The 22,808-nt window shown below is 51.0% G+C and overlaps 1 protein-coding gene across 4 annotated transcripts in view; it reads right to left on the bottom strand.

Moving 5' to 3' along the window:
• The window catches only part of SEPTIN9 (septin 9), a 211,500-nt gene that overhangs the window by 152,383 nt on the left and 36,309 nt on the right, over positions 1-22,808 (bottom strand). The window contains exon 1 of one of the 4 annotated variants that reach the window (XM_003913503.3): positions 20,362-21,189. The exons of the other annotated variants lie outside the window; for them this stretch is intronic. Coding sequence (XP_003913552.1) covers positions 20,362-20,383 — 22 coding nt within the window. The 5' untranslated portion in view covers positions 20,384-21,189. Of the gene's footprint in view, positions 1-20,361; positions 21,190-22,808 lie in introns of those variants that run through there. 4 annotated transcript variants of the gene reach the window in all.

Raw genomic sequence — 22,808 nt, 5'->3', positions numbered from 1 at the left:
ATTGTGCTTTGATTTTCATTCCCCTGATTATTAGTGACACTGAGCATCTTTTCCTTGCTTCTTGGCCATTGGTATGTCTTCTGTGGAAAAATGTATGTTCATTGGGTTGTTTATTTTTTTGTTGCTTAGTTATAGGAGTTCTTTATATATTCTGGATACTAGTCCCTTATTGGATATATGATTTTCAAATACTTTCCTCCATTCTGCGGATTTCCTTTTCATGCCATTGGTAGTATTCCTTGAGGCATGAAAGTTTTAAATTTTGATGAGGTCCAACTTATCATTTATTTATTTTGTTGTATTTTCAATGTTATATCCAAGAAAGCATTGCCAACTCCAATGTCACAAAGCTTTCCTCCTACATTTTCTTCTAAAGTAGCTGCTTCTTACATTTGCTATTTCTATACTCCTTAGAGTCCTCTTGTATAGGGTAAAACAAACTCTATCTTTCTATTCTCACTCACAGCACTCAGTTCTTCAGCTCTGATACCAGATGTGTGGTTTGCTCCCATCCCTGCCCCCACCCCCACCCCCAACCCCACCAAGCAATTCTCCAATACTCAGCAGACCCCAACTGGGTGTCCTCCAATTCAGTTCAATTCTGACACCAACCAGATTTAGTGCAGATCCCATAGGTTAAGGGCTCTGTTTCACAAGACTGCCCTCAACTGCAGAGATCAGTCACAAGTGGTAAGACACCAGGTTACCTACAACTTCTGTCTGACTTGGCTACAAATTGGAGGTCTTCACAACAACCTTCTCAGGTTCAATAATTTGCTTGAGTGACTCACAGAACCCAGGAAATCAGTTTACTTATAATTGCGGATTTATTACAAATGATATTTCAAAGGATACAAATGAACAGCCAGATGGAAGAGATGCATAAGAAAGGTATGGGGGAAGGGGCATGGAGCTTCCACGGAAAAGTGCGCCACCCTCCCGGCACCTGCAGGTATTCAACAACCTGAAACTCTATAAACCTCATCCTTTTGAGTTTTCAGGGAGGTTTCACTACGTAAGCATGACATGAAATCTTTGACTAGTGATGATCAATTCAACCTTCATCCCCTCTTGCCTCCCAGGAGTTGGGTGGGAAAGGCTGCAAGTTCTAGCCTTCTAATCACAAGGCTGGGTCCCCCAGCAACCAGCCCTCATCCCCAAGTTGTCCAGGAGCCTCCAGCCACCAGTCACCTCCTTAGCAAACAAAAAGACACCCATCACTTTGGAGATTTCAAGAGTTTTAGGAGCTACATGCCAAACAAAGTTGGGGGACAGAGACTAGATAGATAGATACATGGATGGATACTATATATATATATATATTTATTTTTGAGACAGGGTCTCCCTCTGTCACCCAGGCTGCAGTGCAGTGGTGCAATCTCGGCTCACTGCAATGTCTGCCTCCCGGGCTCAAACGATCCTCCCACCTCAACCTCCCGAGTAGCTGGAACTGCAGGCACACACCACCATGCTGGGATAATTTTTTTTTTTTTTTTTGAGACGGAGTCTCGCTCTGCTGCCCAGGCTGGAGTGCAGTGGCCGGATCTCAGCTCACTGCAAGCTCCGCCTCCCGGGTTCACGCCATTCTCCTGTCTCAGCCTCCCGAGTAGTTGGGACTACAGGCGCCCGCCACCGCGCCCGGCTAGTTTTTTTTTGTATTTTTAGTAGAGACGGGGTTTCACCGTGTTAGCCAGGATGGTCTCGATCTCCTGACCTCGTGATCCGCCCGTCTCGGCCTCCCAAAGTGCTGGGATTACAGGCTTGAGCCACCGCGCCCGGCTGATAATTTTTTGTATTTTTGGTAGACATGAGGTTTCACCATGTTGCCCAGGTTGGTCTCAAACTCCTGAGCTCCAGGGATCCGCCTGCCTCAGCTCCCCAAAGTGCTGGGATTATAAACGTGAGCCACTGCACCATGCCCAGCCCAAATACATCTTTCTTATATCACAATGTCACCTCTTTGTGATCCCTTTAATAGTTAACTACCTTTTACAGTTAAGAACACTTTATATTACAAGTTGCTATTCAAATTACCGGTGTGGTTTTTGTTTCCTGACTGGGCCCTGACTAACGTGCTGAAGCAAGTACAAGGAAGGAAGTAATGAAGATAACAGAGAAACTCAAGGAAATGGACACCAGAAAAGGGGAGTCCAACGCTGGTTCTTTAAAAAGATCTAGATTGATAACCTCCTAGCTAGGTTGATGAGAGGGAGATGGTGAACATAAACTGACAATAAGAGGAATGAAGTGTTTTCCCTACAGATCCTACCGACGTTACAATGGTAAGGAATACAGGCACACCTCATTTCACTGTTGCTTCACAGATACTGCACTTTTTACAAAATGAAGGTTCGTGGCAGCCCCGCATCAAGTAAGTCTACCGGCATCATTTTTCCAACAACATGTTAACACTGTGTCTTTGTGTAGGACTTTGATGATTCTTGAAATAGTTGAAACGTTTTCATTATTATTTTATCTGCTATGGTAATCTGTGATCTCTTTTTTCTTTTCTTTTTTCTTTCTTTCTTTTTTTTTTTTTGAGATGGAGTCTTGCTCTGTCGCCCAAGCTGGAGTACAGTGGCGCAATCTCGGCTCACCACCTCCGGGGTTCACGCCATTCTTCTGCCTTAGCCTCCCGAGTAGCTGGGACTACAGCGCTCGCCACCACGCCCAGCTGGGTTTTTTTGTATTTTTAGTAGAGATGGGGTTTCACCGTGTTAGCCAAGATGGTCTCCATCTCCTGACCTCGTGATCTGCCTGCCTCGGCCTCCCAAAGTGCTGGGATTACAGGCATGAACCACCACGCCTGGCCTTTTTATTTTTTTTTTTTACTTTTGAGATGGAGTCTTGCTCTGTTGTCCAGGCTGGAGTGCAGTGGTGCGATCTCAGCTCACTGCAACCTCCACCTCCCAGGTTCAAGCGACTCTCCTGCCCCAGCCTCCCCAGTAGCTGGGTCTACAGGCACCCGCCACCACACCTGGCTAATTTTTGTATTTTTAGTAGAGGCAGGGTTTCGCCATGTTGGCCAGGCTGGTCTCAAACTCCTGACCTCAGGTGATCCATCCACCTCCCAAAGTGCTGGGATTGCATGCGCGAGCCGCTGCGTCTGGTGATCAGTGATCTTCAATGCCATTACTTCAGTTGTTTTTGGGGCATGACAAACCACACCCAGATAAGACAGTGAACTTATTCAATAAACGTTGTGTGTGTTCTGACTGCTCCACTGACTGGCTGTACCCCGCTCTCTCTCTCCCTCTGCTCAGGCCTCTCTATTCCCTGAGACTCAACAATATTGAAATGAAGCCAATTAATAACCCTACAATGGCCTCTAAGAGTTCAAGTGAAAGGAAGAGTCAGCCGTCTCTCACTTTAAATCAAAAGCTAGAAATGATTAAGCTGAGTGAGGAAGGCGTGTTGAAAGCCAAGATAGGCAAAAGTGAGGTCTCTTATGCCAAATAGCTAGCCAACTTGTGAATGCCAAGAAAAAGTTATTGAAAGAAATTAAAAGTGCGATTCCAGTGAACACATGAATAAGAAGAAAGCAAAACAGCCTTAATGCTGCTATGGAGAAAGTTTGAGTGGTCTGGATAGAAGATCAAATCAGCCACAACATTCCCTTAAACAAAAGCCTAATCCAGGGCAAAGCCCTAACTCTCTTCAATGGTATGAAGGCTGAGAGAAGTGAGAAAGCCGGAGAAGGAAAGTTTGAGGCTAGCAGAGGCCAGGTCATGACGTTTCAGGAAAGAACCATCTCTATAATGTAAAAGTGCAAGGTGAAGCAGCAGGTGCCGACGGAGACGCTGCAGCAAGTTAGCCAGAAGATCTAGCGAAGAGCACTGATGAAGGTGGCTACACTAAGCAACAGAATTTCAGCATAGATGTCCCAGCCTTCTACTGGAAGAAGACGCCATCTAGGATTTTCATAGCTAGAGGGGCGAAGTCCATGCCTGTCTTTAAAGCTTCAAAGGACAGGCTGACTCTCATGAGGGGCTGACGCAGCTGTTGACTGTAAGTTAAAGCCAATGCTCACTGACCATTCCAAAAATCCGAGGGCTCTTAAGAATGTTGCCAAATCTACTCTGTCTATGCTTTAGAAATGGAATCACAGGCCCTACTTGACAGCACATCTGTTTACAGCATGGTTTACTGAATATTTAAAACCCATCATTGAGGCCGGGTGCAGCAACTCACGCCTGTAATCCCAGCACTTTTGGAGGCCGAGGCGGGCGGATCACTTGAGGTCAAGAGTTCGAGACCAGCCTGGCCAACATGGGGAAACCCCGTCTCTACTAAAAATACAAAAATTATTCAGGCATGGTGTCACGCGCCTGTAATTCCAGCTACTTGGGAGGCTGAGGCAGGAGAACCACTTGAGCCCGGGAGGTGGAGGCTGCAGTGAGCCGAGATCGTGCCACTGTACTCCAGCCTGGGCAACAGAGGGAGACTCTGTCTCAATTTGAGAAAAAAAAAAAAAGTCCAGGCGTGGTGGCTCACAACTGTAATCCCAGCACTTTGGAGGCCAAGGCAGGCAGATCACCTGAGGTCAGGAGTTCAAGAGCAGCCTGGCCAACACGATGAAATCCCATCTCTATTAAAAATACAAACTTAGCCAGGCATGGTGGTGCACACCTGCAGTCCCAGCTACTCAAGAGGCTGAGGCAGGAGAATCACTTGAACCTGGGAGGTGGAGGTTGTGGTGAGCTGAGATAGTGCCACTGCATTCTAGCCTGGGCAGCAAAGCGAGACTCTGTCTCAATTTAAAAAAACAAACAAACAAACAAAAAAAAGGGCCCAGTGCAGTGGCTCACGCCTGTAATCCCAGTGCTTTGGGAGGCTGAGGCAGGCAGATCACCTGAGGTCAGAAGTTTGAGACCAACCTGGCTAACATGGTGAAACCCTGTTTCTACTAAAAATACAAAAACTAGCCAAGCGTGGTGGTGCACGCTTGTAATCCCAAGTTGCCTGTAATCCCAACTACTCAGGAGGCTGAGGCACAAGAATCACTTGAACCCGGGAGGCAGAGGTTGCAATGAGCCGAGATCACGCCACAGCATTCCATTCTGGGTGACGCAGCGAGACTCCATCAAAAAAAAATCATTGAGATCTATGGCTCAGGAAAAAAGGTTCCTTTCAAAATATTATTGCTGATTGACCACCCAGCTGGTGACCCAAGAGCTCTGATGGAGATGTATGTAAAGATGAATGTTGTTTTCATGCCTGCTAATGTAACATCCATTCTGCAGCCCACGGAGCCAGGGATAATTTTGATTTTCAAGTCTTATTATTTAAGAAATATATTTGATAAAGCAGTGTCTGCCATAGTTAGTGATTCCTCTAATGGATCTGGGCAAAGTGAATTGAAAGCCTTCTGGAAAGGATTCCCCATTCTAGATGCTGTTAAGGACATTTGTGATTCACAAGAAGAGGTGGAAATACCAACATTAACAGTAGTTAGGAAGAAGTTGATTCCAACCCTTCCTTGAAGTCTCGAGGGGTTCGAGACTTCAGTGGAGGAAGTCACGGCAGATGTGGTGGAAACAGCAGAGAACTAGAATTAGAAGTGGAGCCTGGAGATGGGACTGGATTGCTGCAATCCCATGATCAAACTTGAACAGATGACAGATGAGGAGTTGCTTCCTATGGATGAGCAGAGAAAGTGGTTCCTTGAGATGGAATCTACTCCAAGTGAAGATGCTGTGAACATTGTCAAAATGACAACAAAAGTTTAGAATATTACATCAACTTATTTGATAAAGCCATGGCAGGGGTTGAAAGAATTGACTCTAATTTTGAAGGAAGCTCTATTGTGAGTAAGATGCTACTAAACACAATGCGTGCCACGGAAAAATCTTTTATGAAAGAAAGAGTCAATCCATGTCACAAACATCAGTTAAGAAACTGCCTGCCAGGCACGGTGGCTCACACCTGTAATCCCAGCACTTTGGGAGGCCGAGGCAGGTAGATCACCTGAGGTCAGGAATTCGAGACCAGCCTGGCCAACGTGGTGAAACCCTGCCTCTACTAAAAATACAAAAATTAGCCAAGCATGGTGGCTGGCGCCTGTAGTCCCAGCTACGTGGGAGGCTGAGGCAAGAGAATTGCTTGAACCCAGGAGGTAGAGCCAGGAGGCAGAGGTTGCAGTGAGCTGAAATCATGCCACTGCACCCCAGCCTGGGCAACAGAGCAATACCCTGTATCGAAAAGAAAAGAAAAGAAAAGAAACAAAGAAACTGCTGCCATGGCCACCCTCAACCTTCAGCAACCACCACCTGGTCAGCAGCCATCAACATTGAGGCAGACCCTCCACCAGCAAAAAGATTACAGCTTGCTGGAGCCTCAGATGATTATTTGCATTTTTTAGCAATAAGACATAATGATCTCATACACTTAATAGACTATAGTATAGTGTAAACATAACTTTTTTTTTTGAGATGGAGTCTCGCCCTGTTGCCCAGTCTGGAGTACATGGTGTGATCTCGGCTCACCGCAACCTCCACCTCCCAGGTTCAAGCAATTCTCCCGCCTCAGCCTCCCGAGTAGTCGGGACTACAGGCGTGCGCCACCACGCCCAGCTAATTTTTGTATTTTTAATAGAGATGAGGTTTCACCATATTGGCCAAGCTGGTCTCAAACTCCTAACCTCAAATGATCCGTCCACCTTGGCCTCCCAAAGTGCTGAGATTACAGGTATAAGCCCCCGTGCCTGGCCTAAACATAAATTTTATATGTACTGGGAAACCAAACAGTTTGTGTGACTTGCTTTATTGCAATATTTGCTTTATTGCCGAGGTCCGGAAGCAAACCCTAGGTATGCCTGTATTACGAACAACTTTAAATGAGCAAATTCAACAACTTACCTGAAAAGGACAAATCCCTTCAAAGTACAACTTACCAAAAGTAAGAAAAGGGGAAGTAAAAAAAACCCTGAAAAACTCTTTCCCCCAAATTGAATTTGTGATTAAAAACAACCAACCACCTTTCAAAGTAAAAAATTCTAGGTCTAGATGGTTTTCTTGGTGGATTCTATCAAACATTTAAGGAAGAAACAACATCAACCTATGAAAACTCACAGAAAACAAAGAGAAGGGAACACTTCCAAACTAATTTTATGAGGCCAAAATGAGGCTGACAAAGACATTACCAAAATAAACAAACAAACAAAGAAAACACCACACCAATATCCCTCATGAATCAACATGCAAAAATCCTTAAAAACTGGGCAAATCAAATTTAGCAATATGTAAAAAGGATTATATCTCATAAGCAACTTGGACTTATTCCAGAAATGCAAGGTTGGTTTAATATTCAAAAATCAGGCCTGCACAGTGATTTACACCTATAATCTCAGCACTTTGGGAGGCCGAGGTGGGAGGATCACTTAAGCCCAAGAATTACAGACCAGCCTGAGCAACATAATGAGACCCCATCTGTACAAAAAATCTTAAAAATTAAAAATTAGCTTGGTGTGGTAGCATGTGCCTATAGTCCCTGCCATTTAGGAGGCTGAGGTGGGAGGATTGCTTAAGTCCAGGAGTTCAGGCTGCAGTGAGCTATGATGGTACCACATACACAGTCAACATAGGGCCTATATGTATATACGTACATATACTAATATAGGACCACATATACAGTCAATGATTTTTAGCAAAGGCATCAGGTAATTCAACAGAGTAAGGTATGTCTTTTTAACAAATGGTGCAAGAACTAGATATGAGTGCAGAAAAATGAGAATTAACCCTGACCTCAAACCAAATACAAAAACTGATTTAAAATGGATCCTAGAACATTCTGACAGCTATAAAAGGTTAAAAAATTTTAAAATTTAAAAAAAATTTAAAAATAAAAGAAATCATAGAATATACAACTATAAAATTTTTAGAAAATAGGAGAACTTCTTTTGACTTTAGTGTAGGCAAAGATTTCCTGCATAGGTCATAAAAATCATAAATCAAAACTGGAAAAAGTTGATAAACTGGACTTTATGAAAACAAAATACTCTTGCTCATTAAATAACATCATTAAGAAAACCAAAAAGAAAGGAACAATATGAAAAAAAAACATTTATGATACATATATCTGATAAAGGACTTACATCCAGAATATATAAAAAACGTATGAAACAACATAATTCTTTTTTTTAAATAAGTACCATGGGGAAATAATCAAATAAAAAAGCAACAAAGCAGCAATAAAACAAAACCCAAGTCTTACCCCACTGAAAAGCTGTAGAACAAAGAGCAGAAGCCTGTAGTTGGGGAACAGGTGTTCGTTCTTTCAAGCATTATAAAATGAAGCCTTCAGAAATCACTCAATCTTGAAACAACACAATTTTTAAAAAGAGGTAAGATTTGGACAGATAATTTTACAAAGGAAAATATGTAAATGACCAATAAACATCTTGGAAAATTGTGCAACCTCATAAGTCACCAAGGAAATACAAAACAAAACCTTAAAAAATGAATTTTGGAACAACTGAATAGACACATAAAATGACAACAAAGCGAACCCTGACCCGCTACCTCACACTGTGTACAAAAGTTAATTCATAGAAGCTATATAACTCTAAGCCTTCCAGAGGAAAACATAAATATCTTTGCAACTTGGCAGGGTAGGCAAAGATTTCCTACAAAGAACACAGAGAGAGAACCACAGAGAAAGGAGTTTGTTAAATTAGACTTCACAAAAATTAAAGTGACACACTTTTGCTTATTGGAAAATACCATTAAGAAAATGAACAGGCCGGGCATGGTGGCTCTTGACTGTAAAACCAGCTCTTAGGGAGGCAGAGGCAGGAGGACAGCTTGAACCCAGGAGTTTCAGACCTGCTTGGGCAATATAGCGAGACCTCGTTCTTGAAGAAGAAAACAAAATGAACAGGCAAGCCACAGACTGGAATAAAATATTTGCAAAACACATATCTGACAAAAGATCAGTATCCAGAAGAAAAAGTCAAGTAACCCAATTTTAAAATGAGCAACAGATTTGAAAAGACATTTCACAAAGGAAAAATATATGAAGAGCCAATCATGAAAATGTGCTTAACCGCATTAGTCATCAGGCCAATGCAAATTAAAGCCATAATGAGACACCACTACACACCCACCAGAATGACTAAGATTTCACAGAGTGACAGCACCAAATGTTGGCCAGGATGTGGAGCAACTGGAACTCGTATCCATTGCTGGTGGGAGTGTGAAATGGAAGGGCCACTTTGGGAAAAGATCTGGCAGTTTCTTATAAAACTAAACATATACCTACCCTATACCTACCCTAGGTATTTCTACAGAATAAATGAATGCCTATACGCCCAGAAAAACTTGTACAAGAAGAACCATCATAACAGGTTTACTCATAAGAGCCTCCAGGTGGAAACAGCCAGAGGTCTTTCAACAAGAGAATGGCTAAAAACCCACAGAATGTTCACACAGTGGATGTTACTCAGCAATAAAACAGAACAAATCGCTGGCACCTGCAGCAACATGGGTAGCTCGAAGAAACACTCAAACTGGCAAAATTATTTCATGGTGGAAAAAAAGCACAATTGTGGTTGCCCCGGGGGAGAAGGGGGCTGTGATGCGCCTGGAGGGGAATGAGGAACTTTCTGGGGTGATAGTGATGTTCTATGTTCTGGTCAGGCTGGGATATACGTGGATGCATTTGTTAAAATTCAAAGGACGGAACATTTCACACCTGTGCATCTCAGGGTATATAAATTTTACTTCAAAGAAAAACAAAAACAATCACAGACAAATGCCGGACTCTAGTTAATGAAATGCAAACTGAGGCGTTGACAGGATGTTGTGTGCTGATTTCTGCAGCTTATTTTAAGTGCATCAAAACCAGCATGGATTCTGGTGGCCAGATGGATTTGTGGTGAAGTAAACAGCAAAATGGTTACTGTGGAATCTAGGTGGTAGGTGCATGGGTGTTTACTTTAGAATCTTTCATGGTTTCTTTTTTGTGGTTTTGTTTTGTTTTGTTTTTGAGACAAGGTCTTGTTCTGTCACCCAGGCTGGAGTGCAGTGGCACAATCCCAGCTCACTGCAGTCTCAACCTCCCAGGTTCAAACAATTCTGTCACCTCAACCTTCCGAGTAACTGGGACTACAAGCCTGCACCACCATGCCTGACTAATTTTTTGTATTATTTATAGAGATGGGATCTCACTATGTTGCCCAGGCTGGTCTTGAACTCCTGTTGCCCAGGCTGGTCTTGAACTCCTGGGCTCAAGTGATCCTCCTAGCTCAACCTCCCAAAGCGCTGGGATTACAGCCACGAGCCACCACGCCCAGCCCTCTTTCATCTTTTCTGTCTTTGAAAACTTTTATGGCAAAAAGTTGCAAAAATGTAAAAGATTGAAACATATCAACCAAAAATAGGAAAAATAAAATAAAAGAGATGGCAGGAGACCCCTCCCTTTCCCCCTAACTGAGCTTCCAACCCTCCCTTTCCCTGCCCAGTTAGGACAGGAACCCCAAGGGCTCAGGCCCCCGTGCCTGTGCAGGGAAGGAAGCACCCCCGTGCCTGTGCGGGGGGTGGTCCTCTACCCTCTGGTGCTTCTCATTCTCTGCACTCGCCACTTCCCTCGCCCGCAGTGAGCAGCCACAGTTGGCGGAAACTACACCCAGGCAGCCGCTTCCCATGAGTTCAGTGAAAATTCAAACCCCGCAGGAGCTGGACTCTCGAGAGCTTGCGGCGCCACCTGCTGGAGGAAAGGCTTTCTGCAACCGGGTTCCTCTCCCCTTCCTCCCAGCCACGTGCCTCCCTGACCAGGCTGGGCGGGTGCCCTCTCTGCAATCTCGGGGCACCAGTGCTTCAGAACCTCCCCCACCCACACCTCAACATCCAGTCCTCAGTGGACACCGCCCTGCCACGACAAACACATCAGAGGCACAGTCCAAGACCACCTACCCCAGGTGGAGCACAAGCCCCCATGCCCATCACCCCAGCCTCTTCCTCTCTCCCTCGGACGCAGCGACATCGGCCCAGGACACTGAAGACCCTTGACTTTATAAACATGCTGAAGCCAATCATTCTGAAGCTGTAGTTCTTTTTATTATTATTTTATTTTTTATTAAGACAAAGCCATGCTATGTTGCCCAGCCTGGTCTGGAACTCCTGGGTTCAACTGATGCTCCTGCCTCGGCCTCCCGAAGTTCTAGGATTGCAGGCATGAGCCACTGTCCCCAGTCTGAAGCTGTAGTGCTTGAATCTTTGTCAATAGCAACACCCATCCCCCTGAGAGCAGCAGGGCCCGCCAGCGTGGCTGAGAGCCCTTATCACCAGCGTGGCTGAGAGCCCTGTATCACCGCCGCGAATCTGCTGCCTGGAACTCCAGGGGAGCTCTGATTCCCAGCTGGAGGGACAGGCTGTTTGGGGCTGGGCAGGGCGGACTGGGGGAGACCAAGCCCAGACAGGGCCACCAGCCACGTGAACACTGGAGCGGCGGGGACAGCGAGGGAGACGGTGCAACCCCGAGGAAAGATGAGGCCACAGAACGGAGAGGCCCAGGCCTGGGGGTTCCCTTCTGCTGCCGGACAGGCATGGCCGTGCCTCTCCCCCAGTCCCTGGGACGGTCAAGCCACGTGCTCTCTGAGAGGCAAGCGGGGCTCCCGACACGAGGCTTTAGGCTTTAACCAGCTGCATAGGTACCCCCACTCCTGACTTCTTTGAATCCCTGTTGTCCCCAAGTCCCACCCATCCTCTCCAGGTAAACAGAAACACTGCCCAGGGGAGGACAGAGGAAGAATCCAGGAAAGGCTGCCCGAGAGCCTGGCTGAGCCCACGCCATTGCCAAGAGCAGCCCCAAAACTCAGAGCCCACATCAACAGGAGGGGGTCCGAGTGGCCTCTGCTGGATGCTGATGGGGAAGCCAGGCAGGTGGGTCCGTCCAGCAATCGAAGAGATCCTCCCTCTCCAACTTCCTCTCCAAAGAGATCCTGATCCTCCCTCTCCAACTGCAGGGCCTGCAGCAGCCTCCCCTCTAGCAGGCCTCCCTGCCTGCCACCGGCCATTCTCAGCAGCCACAGGGCACTGAGGTCCCACCATAGCGAGAATAAAATCAAGCCCTCGCCAGGGCCTCCAAGGCCTGGCACAACCTGGCCCTGCCTGTCTCACTGGTGTCACCGCTGCCGTCTCTGACAACACTCTCCAGCCACTCCCACCTTCCCCAGGCTCCGACCTCGGGCCCTTCACACCTGCCGTTCCCTTTGCCGGGTTGCTCCTCCCTTGGATTTTGGCCTGGCCGGGTCCTTCTGGTCATTAGAGCTTCAACTCAGTGTTACCACTGAGGAAGGGCTTCCATTAATCCCCCCTACACACACAAATATGCACCCCTAACAACCTGTTCTCAGCATCTTCACAGCCCTCGTCTAAAACCATCTATGGATTTGCTCATTTGTGGGCTGCCTGACTCTCGGTTCCAACTGTAAGTAACAAGTGATCAGTGACTGTGTCTTTATTGCTCCTCATTACAGGCCAAGCACCTAAGAGAGGGCCTGCACATAGTAGGCCCCAATAAACATTCACCAGATAGGCCAGGTGTGGTGGCTCATGCCTATAATCCCAGCACTTTGGGAGGCCGAGCTGGGTGGATCACTTGAGGTCAGGAGATCGGGACCAGCCTGACCAACATGGTGAAACCCCATCTCTACTAAAAATACAAAAATTAACCAGGCATGGTGGCGGGCGCCTGTCATCCCAGCTATTTGAGAGGCTGAGGCAGGAGAATCGCTTGAACATGGGAGGCGGAGGTTGCAGTGAGCCGAGATCTCGCCACTGCACTCCAGCCTGGGCGACAGAGTAAGAAACCGTATCAAACAACAACGACAACAACAACAAAAAATATTCACCAGAAGAACTAAAGCAGCCTGTGTCTAACAGGAACTTAAGAGCACAAGATGAACTCAACCAAAGGACACACACAGGAGGCATTTCACAGCTGACACCTGTTGGTGGAGGGAGATTAGGTAAGTGGGGAGAGGCGGTGCCCGGGCATGGGGACACCCTGGGCATGGGGACACCCAGGGCACGGGGAAACCCTGGGCACAGGGACGCCCTGGGCATGGGGACGCCTCCTGCCACCCAAAGTCCCGCAGCCCCATCACACCCATCTGTTCCAGCAAATCGGTCCAAAGAGCATGTTCAAGTTTTCATGGCAAAGTTTCAGAGCCAGTGCCTCTTCGCTGATTTCGAGGGAGTGTTGTTTATTCAGTGCTCAAGTCTGAGTTTCCCCATTTAGAAAAAAAAAAAAAGAGGAGGGTGGCTCCGTGGATGGAGGTATGAGGGCGTCCACAGGCAGAGGGAGGCTCCCGGGCTGAGATCTGTGCCACTCTCTGTCCCAATTTCAAGGCGTAGCCTGGAGCCCAAATCAGTCTCCAAACGTGGGCCGCTGGTTAAGAGGAATCTCCCCACCCACGACCCCCTCCCATGCCCAGCCCCCACCGCCCAGATCATGCCAGCCTTGCCTGCCCTGGCCTTCGGGATCCCCTCAGGGACCCTCAGGCCCCCAGTCAGGGTGGGCTTGAACAAAGGCAGCCCCAGAACCCATGCCAATGCCCTTGCCAGTGGGAGACCCTGGGGAGCACCACGTGGGATGCGTGGGGCCAGGCAGGGGCACACGGCGAACGGCTTCAGAAGCTCTGGCCACTTGGTGTGGACGGGGAGCCCGGAGCAAGAGATGGGCCAGGAAGCTGGAGTGAGCAGGGAGGCCTCAGCCCCTGGTGGAAGCAGGCCGGGTAAAAATAAACTAACCTGAGGACAGCAGCCAGCAAGACCACCACAGGAGGGGTGGTGGGGCGGGGGGGTCCCAGTGGCCCAGGAGAGGGGGCATTGCCAGAGATAAGGTTGGCAGAGGAAGGCCGGTGCTGGTAGATTAACTTGCTAGAACAGCTATGGATTATTCTTTTTTTTCTTTTACACATGTTCCTGGGGCTTATGGAATTTACTGGTTTATTATAAAGGATATTACAAAGCATACAGATGAAGAGAGGTGTAGGGAAAGGTATGGGGGAGGGATGCAGAGCTTCCATGCCCTCCCCAGGCGCTCCACCCTCCAGAAGCCTCCACATGCTCCAGAAGCTCCCCGAACCCCCTCCTTCTGAGTGTTTATGGAGGCTTCATCACGAAGGCATGATTGATTCAATCACTGGCCACTGATGATCAGCTTAACCTTCAGCCCCTCTCGCCTACCTGGAGGTTGGAGGGTGGGGCTGAAAGTCTCAACCTTGTAATTCTACCCAGTCTTCCCTGGGACCCGCCCCCATCCTAAAGCTGGTTAGGGGCTGCCAGCTGGTCTGTCAATCATGGGCATTCAAAAAGACACCACTTTGGAGATTCCAAAGATTTTAGGAGTTGTATGCCAGGAAATGGAGATGAAAACCAAATGTATATTTCACAACATGACAGTCATTCTCTTTCAACCACAGCCTCCCTTCCTGCCCTGCTGCGGGCCTCAGCCCCCCATGCCCCAGGGCCTTTGAACACATTGCCTGTTGCCTGCAGTGATCCCCGCTTGCCTGCCGGGTTTGAGCCTGGTTTACTCCTCACCCTTCTGTGCTCAGCCTGAAGGTCTCCCCCCAGGGCAGTCCTCCTGACCTGGTCCTACAAACCCCAGGTCCTGTCCTGCCACTGGTCCCCTTTGTCACTCCTGTCACTTCCCATGTTTCACATGTACTGATGTGGTCTTGCATTGGTGCAGTCCCATGAGGGCAAGGACTGTGTCTGGTTTGCCCTCCATCAGACCCCAGCACCAAGTCCACAGGGCGCACCCAATGCTGAATGAATGAATGAGTGACCAGCAAGGGAGGTTTGTTGTGTCATGTTGGGGTTCAAAGGCTGCTGGGCGGACCACGTGGGTGAGGTTGGGTGGGGAGGGAAGCAGACATGACCCCTTGGAAGAAGGGGTAGGAGGCAGGGAGGAGGGTGTGGGGTGCTGTGTAAGGATGGCAAGTGCTTCCAGGAGTGACAAGCCAACCCCTAGAGCACCAGGCAGCAGAAAAAGGCTGACACCCTCACACCCCACTTCCACTTAGGGACTGAGGCCAGGCCTCAGGCCAGCTCCCCGTTGCTAGGAGAGCCCCAAGGGAAGCTTCATCAGCTGCTGAGTTGGTCACAGTGGAACCCATGTGGTGGGTAGGAGGGGTCTGAGGCACAGGGGTTTGGGTGGTGGCTTCAGGATGGAGACTCCTGTCCAGATCATGAGGGGCAGCAGCAGGGATGACCACCTCAAACAGGAAGCAGACAAAGGCACAGATGGCAGAAGTAGAGGCAGAGGATGAGCTGCAGGGGCAACCCCAGAGGGAGAGCCGAGCAAGGGGACAGGCTGGAAACACTCAGCCTCCACGCCCTGAAGCAGACAGCTGGTCTCACACGCAGGCCGGGCAGCCACACCACCGAGGATGAAGGGCATGTCTGCAGGGCAGGCCTCAGGACGCCCCGGGCTGGCACTGCCATCAGCCTAGAAAGGCGGCCCAGGCTTTTCTGGTAGGGCGCATGTCCAGCCAGGTCCTGGGCAGGAGCTGAGACTCCCTGGCTGGCCTGAGAGGGGATGATAGGGCAGGCCCAGCCCGGGACTTCCCCACTCCTCCCCGCCACCCAGCAGAACCAGCTGGGTGTGAGAAAAGAAGAGAAGTGAATCAAGAGCCCAGAGCGTGAGGCTGCACCAGCCCTTACACCGCATGCAAAAATCAACTCAACCTGCATCAAAGACCTGAACTCAAGAGCTAAAACCACAAAACTCTTAGAAGAAAACACAGGGGAAAAGCTTCATGACGTTGCATTTGGCAATGATTTCTTGGTTATGGCGCCAAAAGCACAGGCAACAGAAGAACAAATAGATAAAGTGGAACATTATCAAAGTTTAAAACATTTGTATATCAAGCTGGGCGTGGTGACTCACGCCTGTAATTCCAGCACTTTGGGAGGCCGAGACGGGCGGATCACTTGAGGTCAGGAGTTCGAGACCAACTTGGCCAACATGGTGAAACCCTGTCTCTACTAAAAATACAAAAATTAGCTGGGCTTGGTGGTGGGCACTTGTAATCCCAACTACTCAGGAGGCTGAGGCAGGAGAATCTCTGGAACCAAGGAGGCAGAGGTTGCAGTGAGCCGAGATCACACCACTGCACTCCAGCCTGGAGAACAGAGTGAGACTCTATCTCAAAAAACAAAAAACTGCATATCAAAGGGCACTAACAACGTGGTGGGAAGGCAATCCATGGAATGGCAGCAAATCGTAGCTCAGATACAGGATGAGTATCTGGATATTAATCTACAGATCTCCTAACACTCAGCAACAACAAAAACAATCATCCAAATCAAACACAGGGAAAGGACTTGAACAGACATTTCTGCAAGAAGATGTGCAAATGAGCAATAAATGTGAAGAGATGCTTAACATCACTAAGCATTGGGGAAATGCAAATCAAAACCACAAGGAGAGACCTCCCCCTCACAACCACAAGCTCCAGGCAGGTAGGAAGACGCCTGGTGGGGAGGGGCCGGCTCCGTGCTGCCCCCAGAATTCCCACAGAGGCTGCCGGACCCCGACACCTCACCAGGAGCACAGGAACGAGTGGAAAAGGCCGCCGGCCACCCCAAAGGGCCAGAGGGGGCCAGCGAGGGGTCTGGGACATGGAACCATTCTGTGCATCCAGACACACGGGGACAACAGGGGGGTGAAAGGTGGCCCCTAAAATTTACATCCACCCAGAGCCTATGAACACGGCCTATTTGGAAAAAGGGTCTTTGCAGACATTATGAAATTAAGGATCTTGAGATGCGACCATCTTGGATTATCCAGTGGGCCCTAAAGCCGAGAAAGACTGTCCTTATAAGAGACAGACAGAGGGAGATTTGGGGCACAGAAGGAGGCCCCATGACAACAGAGGCAGAGATCGAGTGATATGGCCACGAGCCAAGGAACGCCAAGGGTTGCAGGAGCCGCCAGAAGCTGCCGGAGGCGAGAAGCAGGCTCCCCCTCGGAGCCTCCGGAAGGAACCAGGCCTGCTGATGCCGTGATTTCGGACTTCTGGCCTCCAGAATGGCGAGACAAGAAATGTCTGGTGTTTTGAGACACCCAGTTTGTGGCACTTGGTGATGGCAGCCCCAGGAAACCACTACAGGGACCAGAGTTCCCACAGGGCCGGGCAGGAAGTGGGTGCGGAGTGCGTCAGGCCAGGCCTCTCACATCGGAGATGAAAAAGCAGAACTGCAGAGGTTGAGACCGGAGAGCACCCCGCGACCAGGGGTAGGAACTCCCAGGGGACGGCAGAGGCCATCAGGGACAGCAGAGCGAGGGACAGGGGGGAGGGGTGAGGGCTGAGGTACCGCCCTCCAGGGGGCCTCGGCTCCCTGCCCACTGGTGACCCAGGAAACCCCTAAGGGGACCTGGGCTTTACCCTGTGCCGTACTGCATCGGGTGGACCCTGGTGGGGACAGACGTCCAGCAACAGCGTGGCTGAGCCCCTCCGGGACCCTGGGCCTGCATTCATGACCATGCACAGACGTCCACGCCCTCTTCCTGCAGCTCTCCCTCGTGGCCTGTTCCTAGCCTCCCAGCCCCACGGAGCTCCCCAGTGGAAAGTTCCCTTCTTGGAGACTCTCTCCCTGCTGAAATACAAGCTCTTGGAACAAGATAAAACTGCTTAATTTGTAAAAGCCACAAAGCCGGTCCAGAACAAAAAAAAAGCTCCGACCCTTGGCTGGAAGGAGTGGCCTTCCATGCCTCAGCGGCCAGTCACCGCTGCGTGACTCACGCTGGCCCGGCTGACGAACCCTCCAGCGCCTTCCCAGGGGAAGGCCGCAGGCCCCAGGGAGGGCGGGAGAGTACCCAGGCCCCCATGACAAACCAGACCAGAGCCAGGCACTGCCGACAGAGGGACAACGGAGGGACAAGAGGGCAGGTCTTGGGGCTCCTAAGCCTTCCCTGGGGCCGGCAGACCACCATGGACTCACCAGGGTAGGACTACCCCCTCCCACAAACCCTTTCTGGGCAGCTATAGGGCAGCCTGAGCTGGACACGCCTCACACACCAGCCCAGTGGGGCATGAGGCACCCACAGCCACGTCTGGAAGCCAGCGGGCCGGCGTCTGCCGGGCAGGCCTCTGTCACATAGGCACAGCATCCTCCCCACGCTCCTCCTCAGGCCAGAACACGCGTGGGAATCGGAGCAGCTCTCACAGTAGCTTGCAGCCTGACAAAGTGGCATGAGCCACACCCTGCGAAGAGGAAGAGCCCCTCAGCGAGGGAAGAAGTGCCCACAAAACTCGGACCACGCGCAGAAGCCCGTGAGGAGGAGGGGGCGCTGCCTGGGGGCCCGGCTGCTCCCATCCCTCACGTTGCAGATTACGGAACTGCGGCCCAGAGCTGCCAAGTGGCTTGCTCAAGGCCACCCAGCAGGGACAGGAAGGAACTCACTTCCCCAGGGACTGTTCAGGAGTTCAGTGACAATTAAAGACCAGTGCTAAAGTTTGCCCAGGACGAAAACCTCGTTAGGGAAACAGCTCGGGGATTCTCGTGTTCATTCGGAAGGCGGCCAGTCTACAACTGAGTTTTTTACAATGTTTCTTACATGAAAACACATCTGAATGGGATTTTGTAGAAAGCATCTTTCATCAAGGCACAGCCCGAGGGGAGGTCCCCGCTTCATCCCTGGCTGTGCTGTCCTTGGCCAAGGGCAGCAGGGATCAGAGTGGTCTCTGGGGCACAGCGCTGACTGTTTTCAAAGAGTGTTTTGTTCAGTTCATGAAAAGCTTGTGTTTGGTGAGCCTGGGAGGGTGCCATCACTTCCAGCTCCCCAGGGAGCACCACCCCCTAAACCCACGCCTCTCTGCCCAGCTCTCAGATCCCCTGCTGGTCACCCATCTGGGCCTTGGCTGGATCATCTATAAAATGAAGGCCGAACCCGAGGCTCCCCGAGGCCCCTGCCAGCCAGGCGGGTGAAGTGACGTCCTCCCAGGGCTGGTGGCCAAGGAGGCAGGGGACCCACTGTGGTCTGGTGGGGTGGTCACTCCGAGGACGACTCCGCTGTGCAGGCCTGATGAAGGCCCCTCTCAGTGCTCCCTGCCCTGCGGCTCCTGCTGGGCCGAGAGCAGGACACTGGGCTCCACAACCACCCGTCCCAGCGGGCCTGAATCCCCGAGCTCAAACAGATAACATGCGGTTTCACTGCCGCCCCAGCCTTCTGCCCGTCTCCCCTGGCCCCCTCCTGAGGTCCGCCTGCCGTGCCCGACTGGGTGTGCTCAGTGGCACAACACACACCCGCTCCACCAGTCCCAACATCACATCAAGATGTGGCCCTGGGAGCAGCGGTGGAGGGGACTGCGCGTCCTATAGAGGAGTCACCGAGATGGGCCTCCCTCTCTCAGGCCTCTCAGGGACCCCCCAACACACACATAGGGGCAACCAACAGACCAGGGCCCAAGGCACTTAGGGGTTGACACTCTTAGCGACCCCTGCTCCATGGCCCATAGGTCACTTCAGAATACCCAAAGCCTGGAGTGTGGTTCAACCACCCCATATCTCCCAGCCCTGGGCTCAGAGGGCGGCATGGGCAGCAGAAACCGTCATCACTGCTAATTACCAATGACGGCGCTGGCCACGTGCGATGGCAGCCACAGCACCGCACGTGAGTGAAGAGACCAAGGAGGCTGGGCCTGGGAGGGAGGGCCTGGAAAGTTGGGGTGAACTAAAGGCACGGGAAGCCCCTTTCTCTTCATTTGCCGGTTCACACCCCGATGGGTCTGTGCCCGCTGCAAGGGGGCTGCCAGCGTGCATGGACACACACACACATGCACACACACATGCACACGTGCGCACGTGCACACACGCACACACACGCCGGGCTCCTCTGAGCGCCGGGAGCTTCCCCCTCTATAATCAACTGCCGGGAAGGCACAGAAATGCTATTTTAGGTAGGAGACCGAGGCAGCCTTGAAGACAGACTTTGGCTGGAGGCAAAAAACAAACCACACAGTGGACAAACAAACCACTGGCCAGGTCCAAGCGCCGCCGCCCCAGACCCGAGCCAGGGGGGCAGGTCCCCCACGCCCTCCCCAGGTTTCAGTGCCAACAGCCTGAGCGTTGACAGTGGCCATGACATGCAAGAGTGGCACACTGGAAAATGAAAGAGAAGTAGCCAGGAGAGAGGAGAGCGGAGTTTAAATACAAGCCAGACTCAGGAGAGCTCAGCTTCTGAGACGGCGTTCATCCCACGAGCTTGGAACCGTCAAAAAGAAAAGAAATATTTCTGTGAAAAATGAGCAAAAGCGCCCCTTGCATGCTTATTCCCCCCAAGCATAAATAAAGCCCCAAGTCCAGGGCAGTGGGGGGGCGGCCGATGGGGACAGGGCTATCTGCCTACCTGAGATCCGGTCCCTCTCCATTCCTACGGATATATTTAGCAGCGGCGGGAGTCCCGGCGTCCCGCTCAGAGGCGGCCTCCCCTTTCTCACCCCCGTCGCCCTCCCTCTCTCAGCCTCCTCCTCCTCCTCCTCCTCCTCCTCCTCCTCTAAAAACACTCTTTGTCTGGTCTAATTTCTTCAATCTGTTGCAATCACGAATGCATCCGAATTACCACATTTCCATGTGCTCATCATATGTTTGTGCTCCAAACTGAAGTAGCATTGTCTCTTCAAAATGGGAGGAAAAACGGAGCAAAGGAGAGAAATCCAAAAAGAGGAGGCAGGAGAGAGGGCCTGAGGTGGGCCCCGAGGAGTCCGGCAGCCCCCAGGGTCTGCCTGTGAAAGTCCCAGAGTCCTGGCCGCCCGGTCTGGTCGGTGGCTGCAGAGGTCCCGAGTGCGGCTTCCGGCAGCCTCCTCTCTCCACCTCCTCCAGCCCCCGCCGCCCTGAGGCTTGCTGCTCCTTTTTAATATCCACTTGGAGATGCTTAACTTAGACTCTTGGAAACCAACTCACAGAGTCAAATTCCTGACGACTTCCAAAGTCTTTCATTTTCCCCGTCCCGCGATGCTACGATTTCCTTGGGTTTAAGTGTTTAAAAAGCCCAGTTCCTGCGTGCCTTCCTCTGTCCTGGGCTAGCCCAGGCTTTCTTCACCCCGCACCCCAACGTGGCTGGGCGGGAGGAACGGCCGTGCCTCAGGCCAGCGTGCTGAGAAAAGGTTCTGGAGCACCTGCCCAGGAGGAACCCTGAGAAGTCACCCCGCTCTGTCCCGTTAGCCTGTGGTGACAGAGGCAGTTGCCGTCCCCGCCCAAGCAGAGGGTGAACGGGATGGGGACTTCCTGGATGATTCCTACCACACACGCATGAGTCAGTAAGTCTCCAGCCGTCCCCTGGGAGGGAGCGAGTCTTCCTCTCCGGGAACTCGGGGCCCCACTGGGGGATAGTGCTGTTCCCCACTGTTCATCCGGGGTCCTCAGAGGCTGCTTACCTGGGGGGTCCCCACCAGCACATGGTCAGTGTCCATGCTGAGGCCAAGGGCTCAGCAGACCAGGTGGGGGCCTACAGTGTGGGTTCCTGGGTGGGGAAGGGGGCATCCTCTCTGTCTTTAAGCTTCACCTCAAGGGTTCATTCAAACCTGAGACACAGAGGCCGGTTCTGTTGGCCCAAGCCTGTTTAAAGAGAATGTGTGTTCGTGCCAAGGCTGAGAACTCAGGCAATCTCTCTGAAAACTCCAGATTGTCAGCTTCTGTTGAGAAAGGGAGGACGCATGGCCACACCACAGAAGCCTTCCTGCCTGGCCACACAGGGCTGGTGTAAGACTGCTCTGCCCTTTAGACAAAACAGTTTCCAGTTGCGCTGCTCCCCAAGGCCCCCACGCAAATTTCCAGTATTTGCACCCCTCCACCTTGACACACCCCGCAGGCCTCTGAGTTTACAATCCCTGCCCCACAGAGCCAGGTGAGTTACCTGTGACCAGGTGAGGCCCATGCACAGCCCTCAGCTAGATGACAGGGCCAAAGGCCCTGAAATGCCACTTCAGGCCACAGTCCCGTCCACTCTCTGCCTGGGATAGGACCCGAAATGCAGTCTCCTTTGGCAGAAAGGACGTCTTCCTGGGGGGTGGGGAGGACCATTCCCAGCCTTCTGGGAGACATCAAGCAACCACCTCCTCCTAAAGAGCCTGGAGGACAGTCCCACAGGCAGCCAGGCAGTGAGGGAGATGGGGACAGCATCTCAGCCGAGGTGGGAGGCTGGGGAGGGAGGGAGGGATCATGGGCACTAAAGAAGGCTGAATAATGGCCCCAGGGATAGCACGTCCTAATCCCTAGACCTGCAAATGGGACCTTGTTTGGAACAAGGGTCTTTGCATCTGTGATTCAGCTGCGGATCTTGCTGTGGCGAGAACACGTGGATGGTCCAGGTGGTCCCTAAAGGCAGTCTCGGTGCTCACACAAGACGGGGGCAGTGGGAGATTTGACACAGACAAGGATGGTCAAGTGGAGATGGGGCCCGGAGAGATATGAAGATGCTGGTGTTGAAGGTAAGGGCCATGCAATCACAAGCCAAGGGACGCCCACAGCCAACAGAGGCTCGAAGGGGCAGGTGATGAAGGCAGCGGCCCCCAACTTTTTTGGCACCAGGGATCAGTCATGGAAGACAATTTTTCCACAGACCAGGGAGTGAGGAGATGGTTTCGAGATGTTTCAAGTGCATTATATTCATTCTTTTATTTTATTGAGACAGAGTCTCACTCTGTTGCCCAGGCTGGAGTACAGTGGCGTGCTCAGTTCACTGCAACCTCCGCCTCCTGGGTTCAAGCGATTCTTCTGCCTCAGCCTCCCAAGAAGCTAGGATTACAGGCGCCTGCCACCCTACCTGGCTAATTTTTGTATTTTTAGTAGAGACGG

This window comes from Papio anubis, chromosome 17 (genome assembly GCF_008728515.1).
Source record: "Papio anubis isolate 15944 chromosome 17, Panubis1.0, whole genome shotgun sequence".
In the NCBI taxonomy this organism is placed as follows: domain Eukaryota; kingdom Metazoa; phylum Chordata; class Mammalia; order Primates; family Cercopithecidae; genus Papio; species Papio anubis.
The sequence above is the reverse complement of the archived record's forward strand: the minus strand, read 5'-3'. Positions and strand labels throughout refer to the sequence as shown.